The 20,539-nt window shown below is 33.1% G+C and overlaps 1 protein-coding gene across 1 annotated transcript in view; it reads left to right on the forward strand.

The window, feature by feature from the left end:
- Positions 1 to 20,539, forward strand: part of LOC111148010 (1,4-alpha-glucan branching enzyme 1) — a 287,214-nt gene that overhangs the window by 117,696 nt on the left and 148,979 nt on the right. Inside the window, exons 4-6 of the mRNA XM_022504347.1 lie at positions 16,235 to 16,360; positions 17,149 to 17,284; positions 19,433 to 19,523. Coding sequence (XP_022360055.1) covers positions 16,235 to 16,360; positions 17,149 to 17,284; positions 19,433 to 19,523 — 353 coding nt within the window. The remainder of the gene's footprint in view (positions 1 to 16,234; positions 16,361 to 17,148; positions 17,285 to 19,432; positions 19,524 to 20,539) is intronic.

A 20,539-nucleotide genomic window follows, 5' to 3' on the forward strand; every position in this document is an offset into this window, starting at 1 on the left:
TTTGTGCTTGTCTGTTTTTTACTCTTCAGTCTATTTCTCTTTACCTAGGCTAATAGCTATAAATTTCTCCAAGTGAGTCAGAGTGCTCTGATTGGAAAAACAGAGTCTCATGGACAGGTATAGATAGATACATTTTTAAAAAGTCAACTACTGGTCACTGCATCTTACCACACGCATATGCTCTGAGTCTCACTCAAAAGTCAAGTGGGCAATTATCTAACCTATGCTCTATGGACTGTAATGTCAGAGAAGTTTCCCAGAGTTTCTGCTTCTCCAGAGGTTTCATTTTCTTCTCTAGAGGACTTGGAGGTTAAAGTTTGTTTGCTGTCCTGTGCCTTTCTTTTCTACATAAGATTGGAGTATCTATATTTAATAATTTAAATATACCTGAACTGGTGAAGCTTAAAGGAAATATCTCTATTGTTAAGACTCCTATTATTTAACCACTACTTCTTTCCGTCATCACTGTTGCCACCTCCAGTCTATAAACAAAAGAATCACTTCAATACTTTGCCATATTATATGACCTACAAAAATGCTATAAATGCACATCACTGTGATATATCACGTTAATAAGAGGATTAAAAACCATATGATCATTTCAATAGACACAGAAAAAGCTTTCAACAAAGGAAAATATCCATTCATGTTAAAAACCCTCAACAAGTAGGTTTAGGGAATATACCTCACCATAGTAAATGTCATATTAAGAAAATCCATAACTAACATCAACCTTAGTAGGGAAAAACTGAGAGCTTTTCCTTTAAGGTCAAGAACAAGACAAGGATGTCCACTTTCAACACTGTACTCAACATAGTACTAGAAGTGCTACTCACAGCAGTCAGACAACAAAAAGAAACAAAAGTCATCCAAATCAGTAGGGAAGAAGTAAAGCTTTCACTATCTGCAGATGACATGATACTATATGTAAAACCCTCCAAAGACTCTACCAAAAAACTCCCCATAGTATAAAAATCAATCTAAAGAAACTGGTTTCATTTCTTTTTTTTTTTTAAGATTATTTATTTATTTATTTGACACAGAGAGAGAGATCACAAGTAGGCAGAGAGGCAGACAGAGAGAGGGGGGGAAAGCAGGCTCCCTGCTGAGCAGAGAGCCTGATGTAGGGCTCCATCCCAGGACCCTAAGAAACATGACCTGAGCCAAAGGCGGAGGTTTAACCCACTGAGCCACCCAGGCACCCCTTATTTCTATATACCAATAAAGAAGCACCAGAAAGAGAAATTAAGAAAATAATCCCATTTGCAATTATACCAAAAATAGATAAATACCTAGGAATAAATTTAACAAAGGAGGTGAAAGACCTGTACTCTGAAAACTATAAATTGATGAAAGGAATCAAAGATGACACAAATGAAAAGATGTTCCATGCTCATGGGTGGAAAAAAATAAATTTCGTTAAAGTGTGCATACTACCCAAAGGAATCTACAGATTTAAGGCAATCCCTATCAAAATGCCAACAACATTTTTCATAGAACTAGAATGAAAAATCCTAAAATGTGTATGGAACCACAAAAGATCCAGAACAGCCAAAGTAGTCTTCAAAAAAGAAAGCAAAGCTGGAGGCATAACAAGTCTGGACTTCAAGTTATATTACAAAGCAGTAGTAATCAAAACACTGGTATTGACACAACAACACACACATTTATCAGTGGAACAGAATAGAAAATCCAGAAGCAATCCCACAGTTATATGGCCAGTTAATCTTCCACAAACAAAAAAAGAATATTCAATGGGAAAAAAGATAGGCTTTTCAACAAATGGTGTTGAGAAACTTGGACAGCTACATGCAAAAGAATGAGTGCAAATGACCCACAGACACACGAAAAGTTGCTCATCATCACTCATCATCAGCAAAACGACAACGAAAACTACAATATGATATCGCCTCACACCTGTCAGAATGGCTGAAATTAGGTGTTGACAAGGATGTGGAGAAAAAGGGACCCTCTTGCAATATTGGTAGGACTGCAAACTGATACAGCCATTCTGGAAAACAGTATGGAGGTTCCCCAAAAACTTACATATAGAACTACCCTATGAGCCAGCAATCACAGTACTGAGTATTTACCCAGTGAATACAAAAAACACTAATTCAAAGTCATAAATACACACCTATTTTTATTGCAGCATTATTTACAAGAGCCAGGATATGGATAAGGAAGAAGTCCAACAACATAAATATACATATACATATATATGTGTATACATATACGTATATATATGTTGGAATATTGGAATATTACTCAGATATAAGAAAGAATGAATCTTTCCATTTGCAACAACATGAATGGAGCTAAAGAGTGTGATGCTAAGCGAAATAAATTAGAGAAAAACAAATATGACTTCATTCATATGTGGAATTTAAGAAACAAAACAAATGAGCAAACGGAACAAGAGAGAAACCAAGAAACAGGCTCGTAATTGTAGAGAACAAACTGATGGCTGCCAGAGGAGAGGTAGGGGGAGGGGATGGGTAAAATAGGTGACAGGGATGAAGGAGTGCATGTGTCATCATGAGCACTGGGTGATGTATGGAATAGTTGGATCACTACAGTGTGCACCTGAAACTAATATTATAGTGTGTTAACTACCTGGCATTAAAATATAAACTTTAAAAAATGCTATGAAATCAGCTGGCAAGAAATTATCCAAATGCCTATCTGGATTTAACATTTCACATATAGTCACCTATTCCGTATTAAACCATCTGTGTAATCACTCTTTCATTTCTTGATGGGTATATTTATTTCAATATTTATACATACTTCTTTGTAGATCTTCCCCTAATACCATTTATACCTAGGAAAATACATGTATTTTATGGATGAAAAGAGAGAAAAGAGTGTTAGTGTTGTAATCTATATTACGAGACCTTAATATATAAAGAATATTAAATATTCAGAAAGAATTCTTTTCATCATGAACTGTTTACTTAGTAGTCATTAATTACATTCTTGGAGATATTAGTCTCTATATATTAAATATATATTGTATGTTTTCTCAAATCTTACAGTTTTTACAATTACATATTTCGAATCTAGTCTCTGTAATTTCTCTGCATATCTTTTAGGGGCTGAATTATTTCTTTTTTTTTCCCTACACTTTATAGCTTACCTCATTGCAAAAGCACTTCACGTGATTGCTTAAGAATCATATTCTTTTCTTCAAATGGTTTATCACCATATAGACTTTTGTAATTATACTTCATAAAATATTTTTAAAGAGAACTTTAACTCGTCTTATGATAGTACCCCCCTATCCTAGCACTTCTGAAAATACTTCTCAGATATTTTTCTATTGGCATTATACCAGATTATAACTCTGTTTACTTAATAGAATTCTAGCCTTCACTGCACATGGATGAGTCTCTTTGAAGCACACTTTTTCAGTAATGAAAACTCACTGATTTTTTCCCCTTTTCATAGCTTTTTTCTTTTATTACTGTATTGATCTTTCAATATCTTGGAAGTTTAAATCCTATATTTTTATATCATGTGTAATTCATTTGTTTTCTAGGCTAAGACACTTAATCAATCTTTACCCGATTACAACATTTCAGCATTGTTCCTATTCTTTTCACTTAGGAGTAGTTATTCTCACTTGCTCAGGGGTATCGTTTTCAATGCCTGCTTCCTAAATCTCGCATAATCCCTTTGGATTTTGTCTTTTTATAGTGACCTCACTTTATAAGGTTTTTGTTCAGGTAATGTACTTGAAATGAAGCAAACATTTTATCAGTTCTACTTAGTTGTTTCTTTATTTCTTTAAAGATTTGCCTCAGTCAAAAGACAGAGACAGAAAAAAATATTATAATTGTAATACTTCTTAACAGGACTAAAAGGCTGGGGAACTGGGATGGAAACCTTTGGGAGTAATACTCCTTTTTACAAGTACAGGAACGTCTGTCTCTGTAAAAATCATTCTAAATAAGGACTTGCTTTTAGAAGAAGCAACTACTGATCTTCATTTATTTCTTTTTCACAATATTCTGAAGTCTCTTCTCTCCCATGTGTAAGTATTACAGAAATGAATGTTTATATCTCTGTAATTCTACAATTGGTGTTAAATCAGAAGCCAAGTAGCTATGAGTGTTATGCCTCAAATATAATCTTTTTGTTCTGTACATTGCTGTCCTTGATGTCAAAGTTCGGTATAATTTGATCTGGTACTCCTTTGTGTCACGTTACAGATTTATTTTTCATAGGTAGTACACTTAATCTTTTCTTTTAAAGACTTTTTTCCTATCGTGGTTTCATTTTTTGAGAGAAATACTTTAACTATTTCTACTCATACCATTCTTACTGGATTCAACATTGGAAATATTTGTTTCTTATGAAAGACCAAAAAAAACCCCCCAAAATCCAAAAAACATAAAGCGCCTAAATTGTGTGCTATATTTTCAAATTAAAAAATTCATACAAAGCTAAAATAATGGGAGTCAGTGAACATTTATCAATAGGTTATTGTTTTCAAAGTTCAACTGATTTATATCTTAGTTAAGCTACTAGGAAGGATATCATCTTGTCTTTTGTGTAGTGTCTAGTACTGATAACATAAGAGTTAATGGGCTTAATCTAATCACTTAATCTCTTTTCCATTTACCTCAGCCTCTGAATATTGTGGATATAAAGTACATCACAGAATGTGATCATTTTTTTCAGTTATTTTTTTTTAATTTTAGTTCTGGTGTCGTTGACCAGTACTGTGTTACATTAGTTTCAGTTGTACAACATAGTGATTCAGCAGTTCTACACATTACTCAGTGATCATGAAGATAAGTATTCTTAATCATCTTCACCTATTTAACCCATCCCCCAACCCACCTCCCCTCTGGTAGCCATCAGTTTGTTCTCCATAGTTAAGAGTCTGGTTTTTTTGTTTATCTCTTTTCTTTTTTTCCTTTGTTCATTTGTTTTATTTCTTAAATTCCATATGTGAGTGAAATTATATGATATTTATCTTTGATTATTTTGCCTAGCATCATACTCTCTAGTTCCATCCATGTCATTGTAAATGGAAAGATTCATTCCTTTTTGTGGCAGAATAATATTCCAATGTGTGTGTATGTATACATTATATACACACACACACAAATATATACACATTTACACATATACATATATATACGTGTATATATACACAATATTACTTCTTTTTTTATTTTTTTAAGATTTTATTTATTCACTTGAGAGAAAGCATGAGCAGGGAGAGGTAAAAAGGGAGAAGCGGACTCATCCCTTGGTTGGGAGCCAGACATGGGGCCAAAGGCAGATGCTTAACCAACTGAGCCATTCAGGTGCCCCTGCCTACACATTATTTCTTTATCCATTCATCCGTTGATGGACATTAGCTGCTTCCATATCTGGCTATTGTAAATAATGCTGCAATAAACACGGTGGTGCATTTATCACTGTGAATTAGTGTTTTTGTATTTGTCAGGTAAATGCCCACTATTTTTAACTTTTGGGGGAACCTCCATACTGTTTTCAGTTTTAATACGGAGTATATCATACTGTTTTCATTTTATGATACAGAGTGATACAGGCTGTATCAGTTTGTGATACAGAGTGGCTGTATCAGTGGCTGATTTTCAGAGTGGCTACATCAGTTGCATTCCCACCAACACTCAAGAAGGTTCCTTTTTCTCCATATCCTTGCCAACACTTATTGTTGTTTCCTGTATTTCATTTTAGCCATTCTGACAGGTGTGAGGTGATAATCACGTTGTAGTTTTCATTGGCATTTTCCTGATGATGAGTGATGATGAGTACCTTTTCCTGTGTCTTTTAGCCATCTACATGTCTTCTTCAGATGAATATCTATTGATGACTTCTGCCCATTTTTTAATTGGATTATTTGTATTTTGGGTGTTGAGTGTTATAAGTTCTTTACCTATTTTGGATAATAACCCTTTATTGGATATGTCATTTGTGAATATCTTCTCCCATTCAGTAGGTTGTCTTTTAGTTTGGTTGATTGTTTCCTTTGCTGTGCAGCTTTTTATTTTGGTATAGTCCCAATTGTTTATTTTTGCTTTTGTGTCCCTTGCTTCATGAGACATATCTAGAAAAATGTTGCTACACCTGATGTCAGAGAAGTTACTGCCTGTGTCCTCATTTAGGAGTTTTATGGTTTCGGGTCTCACATATAGGTCTTTAATCCATTTTGAATTTATTTGTGTGTTTGGTGTAAGAAAGTGGTTGGGTTTCATTCTTTTGCATGTAGCTGTCCAGTTTTCTCAACATCATTTGTTGAAGAGACTTTCTTTTCCCCACTGTGTATTCTTTTCTGCTTTTTGGAAGATTAATTGGCCATATAAGTGTGGGTTCATTTCTGGGCTTTTTGTTCTGTTCCATTGACCTATGTGTGTATTTTTGTACAAGTACCATAGTATTTTGATTACTGCCACTTTGTAGTATAACTTGAAGTTTGGAATTGTGAGACCTGCAGTTCTGTTTTTCCTTTTCAAGATTACTTTCTTTGACTATTCTGGATCTTTTGTGGCTCCATACGAATTTTAGGATTTTTCATTCCAGTTCTTTGAAAAATGGCTTTTGGTATTTTGATGGGATCGACTTAAATGTGTAGATTTCTTTGGATATTATAGACATTTTAACCATATTTGTTCTTCTAGTACATGAGCATGCAACAGCTTTCCATTTGTTTGTGTCCTCTTCAGTTCCTTTTGTCAGTATTTTATAGTTTTCAGTGTACAGGTCTTTCACCTCTTTGATTAGGCTTATTCCTAGGTCTCTTATTATTTTTGATGCAATTGTAAAAGTGATTATTTTCTTAATTTCTCTTTACGTTGCTTCATTATTAATGTACAGAAATGCAACAGATTTCTATAGATTGATATTGTTTCTGTGACCTTACTGAATTTATTTATCAGTTCTAACAGGTTTTTTGGTGGAATCCGTAGGGTTCTCTCTATATGATATAATGTCATCTGCTGATAATGAAAGTTATACTTCTTCACTTATTTGGATGCCTTTTATTTCTTTCTTTCGTCTGAATGCAATGGCTAGGACCTCCAGTATGATGTTGAATGACAGTTGTGAGAATGGACCTTCTTGTCTTGTTCCCTGACTTAGGGGAAAAGCTCTACTTTTCCCCCCTTTGAGTATGATACTAGGTGTAGGTTTTTCATATATGGCCTTTATTATGTTTGTGTATGTTCCATCTAAATCTACATTGTTGGGAGTTTTTATCATGAATGGATGTTGTACTTTTTTCAGATTTTATTTATTTATTTACTTATTTGAGGGTGAAAGAGAGAGAGGGCAAGTGAGGAGAGGGGCAGAGGGAGAGGCAGAGATTCTCAAGTAGACTCTGTACTAAGCACAGAACCTGACATGGGGCTTGATCTCACAACTCTGAGATCATGACCTGAGCCGAAACCAAGAGTTGGAAGTCCAACTGACTGAGCCACCAGACACTGCTTATGGTGTCTTTATCTGGTTTTGGTATCAGGATATATTAAGTGTTTGGTAGAAATCATCTGTGAAGCCCTCTAGTTCTACACATTTGTGTTGGGAGTTTTTTGATTAGGGATTCAATTTAATCACTGGTAATGGGTCTGTTCAAATTTTCTATTTCTTCCTGCTCCAGTTTTGATAGGTTATATGTTTCTAGACGTTTATATGTTTCTTCCAGTTTGTTGGCACATAATTTTTCATAGTATTTTCCTAAACTCCTTTGTATTTCTTTGCTGTTGCTTATTTCTTCTCCTCTTTTGTGTCTGATTTTATTTGAGCCCTGTTTCTCTCTGTCACTCTTATTTATTTATTTATTTATTTATTTATTTATTTTGATTAGTCTGGCTAGAGGTTTATCAATTTTGTTGATCTTTCCAAAGAACCAACTCCTGGTTTCATTGATCTGTTCTATTGTTTTTTTAAATTTCTATATTATTGATTTCTGCTCTAATCTTTATTATTTTCTGCATTCTGCTGGTTTGGGGTTTTATTTGTTCTTTTCCTAGCTCATTTAGATGTAAGACTAGATTATTTGTTTGAAAATTTTCTTGCTTCTTGTTGTATGCCTGTATCACTATAAGCTTCTCTCTTAGAACCACTTTTGCAACATCCCAAAGATTTTGGACCACTGGTTTTCATTTTCTTTTATCTCCATGTATGTTTTGATTTCTTCTTTGATTTCTTGGTTGATCCATTCATTGTTTAGTAACATGTTATTTAATCTTCATGTATTTGTGTTCTTTACAGATTTTTCTTGTGGTTGACTTCTAGCTTCAAAGTGTTGTGGTCAGAAAAGATGCGTGGTATGACTTCTGTCTTTTTAAATTTGTTGAGACTTGTTTGTGGTCTAATATGTGATCTGTTCCGGAGAATGTTCTGTGTGCACTTGAAAAGGATGTGTATTCTATTGTGTTAGGATGGAATGTTCAGAATATATCTATTAAATCCATCTGATCTAGTGTGTCAGTCAAATCCACTGTTTCCTTACTGATTTTCTATCTAAATGATCTGTCCTTTGATCTAAGTGGGGTGTGGAAGTCCCCTACAATTACTGTATTACAATCAATTTGTTTATATTTTTTAGTAACTCTTTTATGTATTTGGATGCTCCCATGTTGGGTGTATAAGTATTTATATAAGTATTATACAGTGTCCTTCTTTGTCTCTTGTCACAGTCTTTGTTTTAAAGTCTATTTTGTCTAATATAAGTATTGTTACCCTGGCTTTCTTTTCACTTCCATTTGCATGATCAGTGCTATTCCATCCCCTCACTTTCAATCTGTATGTGTCTTTCAAGATGTGATAATTTTTATGATGATTTTATATGCACACTACTTATGTAAGGTTTTTTGAGTTAACAATTTTATGGTCTAAATTATGAGATCAAAAAGGAGATCTCTAAAATGTGTGAGCTTTATTATCCAGATAAAATTAACAGAATTTTTAAAAATTCAAATAACAGAGTTATATTTATTTGGTACCCATAGCAGCCTCAATATGTTAACAATGGTAATCCCAGTTATAGTTCATACATAAACCTAAATTATATAATTTTAACAATCAAATTTAATTTTAACAATCAAGTTTTAACAAAGTGCTCATTTACGTATTATGGGCTTGTTATTATTTAGAAAACTGCCTTGGTACTTTTACTGGTATCTTGGTTTTTTTCCCCTCAGTTAATTGAGATATAAACTCAAAATTTACAATGAATTATCTTTTATAAATTATCTTTTATCCAATCAGATAGTGTTTCTGATATCCCTGATTAGGATATCCAGAATGAAATTCCTTTAGTAAACATTGTTATTATTGTTTTTGCTAACTGATTACCCTTGAAATAGTCTCGTCTCTATTTAATGAAGCAAATATATCCGATATAGGGTAGAAAAAAAATAACCGCTTAGCTTTTGCTTATGGTGAATTCAGAGCTTTTGCTTGCACCATATAGAGTTGTTCCTTTTATTCAATCTCTGAATGTAATTACATGGGGGTAGACTAACAATAAAAACTGCATATTACAAATTCACTTCTTTTGTAAGCTCTCCTATCAGTTCTGAAGATCAGCAACATGTATTCTGAAGGAGTTTGCTTTTTCTGGGAATTGTCAAGGAGACTTGTTTAGTGAAGGTTACCGAAATGCATTGGTAGAGGTCTTCTTTTGGGGAGTAGGAAGTTCATAAGAGATAAAATATATTATTTAGACTATTCAATGAAATAATTTTAACTCTTTCCAGCATGGACAATGTTTAACTAAATTTAAGTACTTTCCATATTATTCTTAAAAAATGATTGCCTGCAATTTTTTCTTCCTATTTTAGTTTCCTATGGCTGCTGCACAAATTGGTGGCTTTAAATAATAGAAATTTGTTCTCCCACAGTCTTGGAAGCCAGAAGTTCAAAACTGGTACCACTGGGCTCAAATCAAGGTGTTGGAATGAGCACACTCCCTCTGGAGTCAGAGACTCTGTTCTTTGCCCCTTCCAGTTTCTGGTGGCTGCCGGCATTCTTTGGCTTGTGTCTGCATCACTCTGCCTCCTTGGTCACATTGCTTTTTCCTCTTCTATGGATGTGTAAACATCCTTCATTTCCTCTAATAAGGATAAATGTGATTTTTCCCTCTTGTAATCTAGATTATCTAATCTCTCCATTTTAAGATTCTTTTATCATATCTACAAGACCTATTTTTGTTACATAAAGCATCATTTACAGATTCTAAAGCATAGCATATGACTATATTTTGAGGGGCCACTTTTGAGACTCCCAAAATAGCACAGTGATTCATTCTTACATAATGTTAGTGAATCTTGAAACTGATCCAAGTTGGAAGAACAAACAAAATTATGGGGAAAAAAGTATACTCGTATATCATTTTTTAAAACAAAGATTATGCATAAAACTTCAGTTGAATTAAAATGAGGTTTAAGAGCGTCTTTAAAATTATATTAAGCTATTTTGAGTTTTAATAATTATATCTATGCATTTAAAATAATGTTTGGGTTCCTGGGTGTCTCAGTTGGTTGGGTGACTGACTCGTGATTTCGGCTCAGGTCATGATTTCAGGTTCATGAGATTGAGTCCAGCATCTGCTTCCATGCTCAGTGTAGTCTGCTTAGAATTCTCTTTCTCTCTCTCTCAATTTGTCTCAGGTAAATAAATCTTTAACAAAATTTAAAAAATAATATTTATACTATGTTATTTGTAAATATTAAAAACATTTATTTCTTTAGGATTCTACTCACTGATAGAATCATCACATTCTCTGGAATATCACTTATTTTCCTACTTTATTATGAACATTGATTACTTTTTCTAAAAATTTATCTTCTTAGTTTTGCCCCATGCTTTTTTTTTTTTTAATTTAAATTTTAGTTAACTTACAGTGTGTTATTGATTTCTGGAGTAGAAGTCAGTGATTCATCACTTACATACAACACCCAGAGCTTGTCACAAGTGCCCTCTTCAGTACCCATTACCCATCTAGCCCATCCCCCACACTTCTAAAACTACTTAAGAACAAATTACAGTATATTTTCTATTTATCTTCTCTTTCTCTGTAAATATATATATATTTATATATACTTATATGCATTCAGTCACATTTTAAATGCACAGACAGAATATTCATATTCAGTATTGTACATTGGTATATCTGTACCCATTGTTTTATATATATGTATATGTATATTTATTTGTATATATATTGATATATGTACCAACATATATATTTGTGTGTGTTGGTATATATTAGTATATAATATGTACTAAATATATAAATATATAGTATTTATATATTTTCTCTATATAGTATAAATTACTTAGATGTTATATAACTTAGAGGTAGCTTAAAAGTGGAGATAACATTGCTTTATAAGTTAGAAATGACTTTGCTTGGTTATTTAACCTGTATGCCACTAAATAGTTATTTTTATGACTGTACTTTTGGTAGTATATTTAAGAAATCGAATTATAGTATTCCATATCTGTGCCTTTCCTCTTGGTCTTCTACACATTCACTCATGAAACCCAGACTTACATTCAATACTATTTTCCAGAGTATGCTAATACTTCTAACCAGCTGAACACATCCAATGTTTTTATATGAGATTGTTGACCACCTGATGTGCATATTATGTCATAATTTTCCACTCCATTGGAACAATATTCTTTGGCAAGAAGCATTTCAAAAGGCATTACAGAATGAATGAATACACGCGCACACACAGACACACACACACGCACACACACACAATTTTTTAAGGTCTTCACTATTTTACCAAACTGTTTCTTATATTGTTTGAGTTCTAAGTGACATTTTCTAAATAAAATTTGAATTCATATAGCTCATAAGTCAATTTGATTTTTGTACATGTGGAGGTTTCTTTTATACACTTGTTTATTTATTGTCTTTTGATAGTAACTTCCCATAAGTCAAAGAGATAATTTGTTTTAAAAAGGAGCCTGATAATATTTTTACCATGTTATAAGATGTTATAATTTTATAAAGTATCGATTTGTCCTATAAAAAGTTCATCATGATGTTGTATTCATTAGGATATTCCTTTAAAATAATTTGATATACTTTTGAAGTTTTATTTTTAACACTGTGTCAATATATTTAAAGTACATAATGCATGCAACTTGAATAGAATAGCTCCACAAATGTGTATGCAATTATATAATTAATGTATTTATGGTCCTTACTAAAATACTTATTTGTTTCTGATCAAAAGTTATACAAATGAAGGGGTGCCTTCGTGGTTCTGTTGGTTAATTGTCCAACTCTGATTTCATCTCAGGCCATTATCTCAGGGTCCTGGGATCAAGCCCTGCAGTAGGATCCCAACTCAGTTATATAAATGAAATGAAGTGATATGTATACACATACAACCAGGAAATAAAGGTTACTAATAATCTATCCATAGCCAATCATTTAAGTATTTTTTTCTATTTGTTTAAATATTTTAGTCCATAGGTTTGTATGTATTTACATTAGGAGATGCAGTATATTCTTCTTCATGACATGAAAGAATGTTCTTACAACCTTCAATATAATTCAGTACTATAGGTTTTTTTTTGAGTCATTATACATATTATTATACATATTATTGACTCATTCACTTTTTGCCAATAAAAGTAACACTAAGGTCAGTAGACACGGATATAATTCTTTGGACACATCTCTGATCATTTCCATGGCAAAGTTCTATAAGTAGAATTGCTAAGTCATTGAGAATTACTTTTTTCATGCATATTGCCAAATTGCTACTCAGAGCTCTTATACTATTTTATACTAAGAGTGTATAAGACTTTGAATTTAGTAGTATCAAGTGAATTCTTTCTTCTTCATCACCTGTTAGACTTATTTTCATTGAAAGATCTATCAAGCTATCTCTTTTCAATTTGTTTTATAGCATGTGCTATTTTGATGTAAAGTCTTATCTCATGATCTAAAAAACCTTTCATCTGAATCTGAACTCATGAGATCCAAATTTTAGGAATTGCCCTCTCCCCCAAACACTGTGAGCAGAGTTTAGTCAAGAAAGATTATATTCCTCATTCACTGGAACATCTCACAATTTAGATTTACTTAGATTTATTATAATACTCTTAGCTGGTTACCAAATAAGGACAGCAAATCAAAAACAATCTGAGGTGGCTTCTGTAGTCGAGTGCTTAGGAAAACTGAACTAGTGTAATAAAGAAACTTCCAAAATTTAGGGGCCTAAAGAACAGAAAAATTTATTTATCATTTATGTAATGATCACAGATAAGTGTTACAGATTTGGTGAGAAGTTTTGCTTTACTATATCACTGAAGGACCTAGACTTTAATTCTGTTACTGAGAAGGAAAGAGGGAATTTGATATTTCAAAGTTACCATCCTAACAAACAATACTAAGGAATAACTGGCAAGGAAGAAAGGGAACTTTTGAAAACAAGAATATTGAAGTCATTCAGTGAATGGTTAAATAATCATTTGTCAGTTAGAGTATGATTTTACCCTACCTATGAGCTTATGACTTAGCTTGTTACTGTTTCATGCAGTCTGGCAGAATGCACACAACTCCTGGGTCAGAGACAAATGATCTTCTTTTTTTTTTTTTTTTAAAGATTTTATTTATTTGACAGAGATCACAAGTAGGCAGAGAGGCAGTCAGAGAGAGGAGGAAGCAGGCCCCCTGTCGAGCAGAGAGCCGGATGTGGGGCTTGATCCCAGGACCCTGGGATCATGACCTGAGCCAAAGGCAGAGGCCTTAACCCACTGAGCCACCCAGGTGCCCCCAGAGACAAATGATCTTATCAGTCACCACACAGTAAGCAGCATGATGAGCATCATCTTTGCATTGGTTTTCCTTGTCTTGCAAATCCCATGGAGTGACACCAAGGGGTCCTGATAGATGCTACTCGCACAGTTGGTTTGCCTCATAGCTCCAGAATATTCATCTTGGGGAATTCATTCTTTTATGGCAAGCAGTAAGCAAGCCTGTTCAGTATATTCAGAGGAGACATTATCGTATTCCTCAGGATTGCATGCTACAAACACAACTCTGAGAAATGGCTTCTGTCAGTAACTGTCAAGGCCTTGTATTCTTGGCATACCCAGAAAAATATGTAGGAATATGATACATCGATGGACATCCTTCCAACACCCATAGCGCAGTAGCCTCTATAGACATGTGTAAAACAAGCAAATTAATGTTAATTAGTAGAGTAGCCTCTATAGACATGTGTAAAACAAGCAAATTAATATGGACATCCTTCCAGCACCCATAGCACAGTAGCCTCTATAGACATGTATAAAACAAGCAAATTAATGTTCTAAGGAATGTGTAAATTACAGTCAGCATGAGGAGATTCTTGATGTCCTCTACTTAAAGTTTCAGATATTCTCTCTGCCAACAGGCACCTTCACAAATAATTATGGGTATATGAACATCCTTTGGAGGGAATGTAGAACCATTTTGCAAAGGAGAAAAAAGTTAGATAGATGGATTAAGCAGAGTATTATTTACTGAAAACTGATTACTATATTTTATTTCCCCATGGCCTATTCTCAGTTGATGAGTGAGACAAAGGACCTTTTCTTAAGCATATTACTATTGTATATTATACCAGAAATTTATGTGCCTCAGGGACAGGCATATCTTTTAGAAAGAATACTAGTGAAATGGATGAACCCTATTCATTCATCTTTTTATGATAATTATTTGAATCCTAGCAATACTTAGCAGTCAGTGGCTTCAATAAGTAGAAGGCCTGATGAAGGAGAAAGAATTTTGTTCATGTGAGTTAGACATTCCTTTTCACCACTCACCTGCTCTTCCATCATAAATGATAATTTATTATTTTTTTGGTGTCTGCAGAAAGTGCTGTGGTTGCCTATTAAGACCAAAGAAAGTGAGTATCAGAGTCTCTGTGTTTAGCTTTTGGCTCTACTATTCAGTGACTTTTGGCAAGTCAGTATCACTTGATATTTGAGTAGTAAAGATTCTCTAGAATTAAGTAAGGTATAATGATGAAAGTCTTTTCTAAACTGTAAACATTACACAAATATTTAATTACCAAGAATTATGCACACTAGAGCTTTTCTCTATTTGAGGAGACTAAAGCTATATTCTCTCTCAATGCTAAGGGCATAATATAGCTTCTAATCTGAACAATTTTGATCATCCTATACCTATGTTTAGAAGGTTTAATTAAAAAAGGAAACTTAAGAAAAAAGCTACCATTTCAATCTCGGAAGCTCTGCTCATGTGGTTCACATTGTTATTTAACCATGTTGATAAATTCAAAATCTTTTATTCAACATTAAGTCTATAAGGGTGGATTTGCTTTTATTTTTTTATTATTGATAACAGTAGTGATAATATTGGCAAATATAGGAATGGATGGCGAAAGGGGGAAATCCTTGGTTTTATATGGTAAAGCATACTTGGAATAAGGTATAGAAGAAGTTGAAAAGAGATGGAAAATATTTGCAGGGTGATATCTGTGCGTGTATGTATATTTGTGTATGCACAATACAAATGCTAATCAAAACTCATTTTCCTCCTTTAGCTTCTTGAAAATGTTATAATTGCTATGAAAGCATAATGAAAGAGATGGCACTATAGCTCATTACTTTTTTTTTTTTTTAACACATAGTAGGGTTATTTCCTCCTATTGACTTATTCACAGTAGTTTCCAAAAAATATTCTTGTCTTTTTACTACCTACTTTCTGTCTGCTTTAATTAACCATTCTAATGGTTGAGTGGCAATGATGGAAATTGCCAGACAATCATAAAATATTTCAGCTGGAAGTGACTTTTTTAAGGTCATATACTATAACAGATAAGAAAGTAAAATCCATGGAATTTAAATATCTTTTTTTTAAGATTTTATTTATTTATTTGACAAAGAGAGAGAGAGAGAGAGATTGCAAGTAGGCAGAGAGGCAGAGAGAGAGAGAGGGTGAAGCATGCCCCCTGCTGAGCAGAGAGCCTGATGTGGGACTCAATCCCAGGACCCCAAGATTGTGACCTGAGCTGAAGGCAGAGGCTTAACCCACTGAGCCACCCAGGCACCCCAAATTTAAACATCTTTAAGGGTACAGATTTGTATGGTGGTTTAGATTCTTATGACCATTCCTCCTCTTCTTACTATAACGTAGCAGTGCTCATAAACTCTTAGGTGTTATCTTAGCGTTTTCAAAGTATTTTAAAGCAATAACATCTCGTTCTCTTTTTAGGTAGTTATTAGGAGTAAAAGTGGAGAGATCTTGTATCGTATTTCACCATGGGCGAAGTATGTGACTCGTGAAGGTGATAATGTGAATTATGATTGGATACAGTGGGATCCAGAACACCCATATAAAGTGAGAACAACAAATCTTTAAATAAATTCTTGTTCCAATATTTCTAGGAAAATTAATTTTTACTTTTATAAATTTTATAGTAATGTTCAACCTCTCTCTTCACTGCCAGTTTTATATTTTTACATCATAGTGTACCTGGTACACTATACATATATCAGAGTCCATCATCTGTAGCCAATAAAATGTAGACGCGAGTTCTTGTTTTATCTTGTGTTTCTGAGGTTAGGAAGGAGATAGAAATCTCTACATAGTGTCCTGAAAGGGATACTGCTTTTTTTTTTTAGTCACAATTTCTGATTCATCGCAGATTCTTCAGTGATACAATATTTCTCATTGTCATTGGTTTGAAGCAGGATCAGTGTCCTTAGGAACAGGGGATAGGGAAGATACCTCATGAATGTATTATTTCGTGTTATTTTTAAGGCCATATTATTGTCAAGGTTTATATGTATCTTTGAACTCATTTTTTTGTCTTCTACATTATTGGAGCTTGTTGATAAATGCTTTGCCTTTAATAATTATGTGTGCATTTTAAGCTCTTGTGTTTTCTCTAAGATTCAATGATAAGGCATAAGCCATTTCATGATTGCTCTTGTAAAACAGATCCATTAACATGATCCTAAAAAGGAGTTTCTTTTCAAGAGAAAATTTAATGGATGTAGCCAAATGCCTTTCATATGCGAAAGCAGTTCCAAACTATTTGAGTTGAATCACCATTTCATTTAACACGCTTAATCAGTTAGTATCATACCTGTATTTCTGATCTAATTTAATTTTATATTCTGTAGTTTAAGCATTCCAAACCAAAGAAGCCAAGAGGTCTAAGAATTTATGAATCTCATGTGGGAATTTCTTCCTATGAAGGAAAAATAGCTTCTTATAAACATTTTACATGCAATGTACTACCAAGAATCAAAGACCTTGGTAAGTAATAATTGTGATTTTTATTCAGATAAAATTTTAATGAGTCTGTTCTCTTATTAGAAAAGCTAATTACAAGTGTCTCTTTTTTTGTGTTAAGAGATTAAATATGTAATAGAAATGCATTTTATTTTAGGCTTCTCAAATTGCCCTGTAATAGTGATAGCATAGAAAAGAGAAATGGAATAAGATAGAGCATAAGAATTCAAGATATTATTCCAATTTCAATTTTAAGTAATGTGAACTGATGGCTTCCAAATTATAGATAAATATGTAAGCATAATTACTTTTCTTCAGGAGAGAATGTTTATCAATTTAAGTGGTCATTGATTATAGCCTGTTCGTTTTAGTCTGTTAGGGAAAAAAAAAATCTTACTTTATATATATATATATATATATATATATATATACACACACACACACATATATATACATATATCTCTGGTCTTGATGACTTATTTGACAAATATTTATGGTGCATCTTTTTTTCTAAGACACACTGTTCTAGATATTTTTATGTTGGACTGTAATGACACAGATCCTTGTCTTCATGGGACCAACCAGGAGAGTTAATAGTGTACTGCGGAATTATTGATTCAGAATGCTTTAAATTTGTTATTTTTCTTTTTATTGGTAATGCTTTTTTATCATTTCACAGCATATTAGCACCTGCTCCAACAGCTAGGAAGGAAGATAAAGTACATTTAATTATTCTGCTTCTGGGAGGCAGTCCAAACTTTGGCTAGAAGAAAGGTTTGCAACTCACTGTTAAAGTTCTTAGTTATACATAGATCTTAATTGTCTGTGATGGTGAGGTCAGATTTCAGAAACCAAAATTAATTAAATATATGAAGAATTTAATATTAATTATATTTATTAGGTGTTACATTTAAATTGTCGTATTTGAGATGTTCTGCCACTTCATACTGTAATACATTGTTTATGACCCAGATCTTGCAGAAGGTTTGACAGAACAAGAATTCTCTTGTTCATTTTTGTGTTTCAGTTGAATAGTTCAGAACTCTGAACATAAATGAATCTAAGAATGAGTAATGCCATAAAATTAATAATCAAAACCATAAATTGGTGCTTGGTCATAAGAATAGTATTTATTTCATAATAGAGAAATAAACTACAAACTCTATTTTGTTAAAATAGGTAATTGATTTATGTTTTCTGAGCAGGAGTTTATGTACATATTTCTATCATGATAGAAATGTGATAGAGTTAGATTGTTTTTATAATGAAAAAGCCAACAGCAGATTATGAACCATAGTTTAAACATGAATCTCTAATCTGAATGTGACTTTGCAGTTGTTCCAATATTAATCCATTGCTGAAATATGTACATGAGAAGCTATACTGACATGAACTGGACTTTGAGAACAGAGTATTTTCTATGTATGTTACAGAAATGTAACTTTCAAAGTAGTCAAATCATATTTGAAAGTTTTACCAAATTTTACCAAATTTGAAGGAAAAAATGCTTTCTTAGTTATTTTTTTAAAAGATCAAAGTTTCTTCTTTATTTACTTATATTAAAAACATATTGGTAAATGCTTTATGTGTGCCTGAGTGTGCATACATACAACTTTGGAGTACTTGATCAGGTATTGAAATTGCAGAAAGTAGAAGAATTAATGCTGGCTTTGTAAAAGCTACCTTGTGGAAGAATGAATTTACTGGTATATCTTATGTTATGTGATGTGATAGAAATAATTGAAATACAAAGAAAAAGGTAAAATAAAAAGTTTATGGCATGCAACTGGTTACTTTTATTTAGCTTTCATAATCTTCACTATGAATATTACAAGTGCAACTGAAGTTTAGCATATGTAGATTGCCATCTTTAATATTCTAAAGTCAAATTAAGAGTGTATTTGCATATCATTTATTACTCGTTAAAATGAAGACATTTCAAATAGCTAGAGTACAACTCTCAAGAACTAACTGTCCGATTTTGTGTTAGAAGGTCAGACAAGCAAAAGATGTTGAAGTAGTAGAACTTTTCAAAGTGATCAAATCATTTATATGTAAATGATAGTATGTAAAATTTAATGTCTTCAGAACAAGGATGCTGGATTTATTTTTTTTTATTTCTTTTTTTTTTTAATGTTGCTTTTAATCTCTGTGTGACCTTTGCTTGTATAGGTTACAACTGCATTCAGATGATGGCGATTATGGAGCATGCTTACTATGCCAGTTTTGGTTACCAGATCACGAGCTTCTTTGCAGCTTCAAGGTAGAATGAAACTCCCAATTACAACCATTTTTACTTGAGAAAAAAAAAATGAATTTTTACCCCATCAAGCCTTAGAGGCTGGCCATGATTCAACACTGCTTTTCATGAAATGATTTCTGATGAAGAATATCCAATTAACCTGTTGAAATTGTCATGCATTTGGAGGCCCAAGACTTACTTAGAAAATCATGTCTCATGGAAGTCATTATTGCCAGAGCTCACGTCCTTTTCTAAAAAGAGATTGGTTATGTAGGAATATGACTGAGAAGGCTTTTAGTAGGACATACTACTGCAGAAAAATTGTCCTTTCCAGGCTAAAATCCAAGGAATGTGACTCTCTGGGCAGAAAGACACCAAGGGGTCCTATGTAATTGAAGAAGTACTGAACTAAATGACTACAAGTTGATTAAATCCAACATTGTCTCCACCTCATGGAACTAACACTGTTGTGGCATATAATGTTAATCCAGTAATCATACGTGTTGATTTCTACCCATGATAAAAGCAAAGAAGAAAATGACAGAGTGCTATAATAGCCTAGAATGAGGGATCTAATCAGTTTAGATTAGATCTGAACTGATGTTGGAACTGAGATCCAGAACATAATTAAGAGTGAACTGGGAGGAGGGGTGAAGTAGGAATAGGAGATAGCATTCCAGGCATAGAGAAAAGAAACTGATCTTTTATCTGTTTCTCTTTATAGTCATTTCCCTTGAATAAATTACCTATATTTACAATCTCTAAATCTTTCATTCCTCTTCTTTCTTGAACTCATTCCAAGTAGGCTCTTCATCTCTTCATTGAAATTGCTCTTGTCAAGTGTACTGATGACCTCCACACTGTTAAGTCCACTGATCAGTTATTAACTTGCTTGAACTGTCAGCAGTGTTTGGCACAATTAGTTACTTGTAACTTGTTAGGACATTTTTCTTTCCTTGATTTTCAGGAAAACTATTATTCTCCTGTTTGGGTTTTTCCTATCTCTCTTGCTGCTTTTTATTTCTTTCTTTCTTTTT

This window comes from Enhydra lutris, unplaced genomic scaffold (assembly GCF_002288905.1).
Source record: "Enhydra lutris kenyoni isolate GAN:26980312 unplaced genomic scaffold, ASM228890v2 scaffoldscaffold2, whole genome shotgun sequence".
NCBI classification, from domain to species: Eukaryota; Metazoa; Chordata; class Mammalia; order Carnivora; family Mustelidae; genus Enhydra; species Enhydra lutris.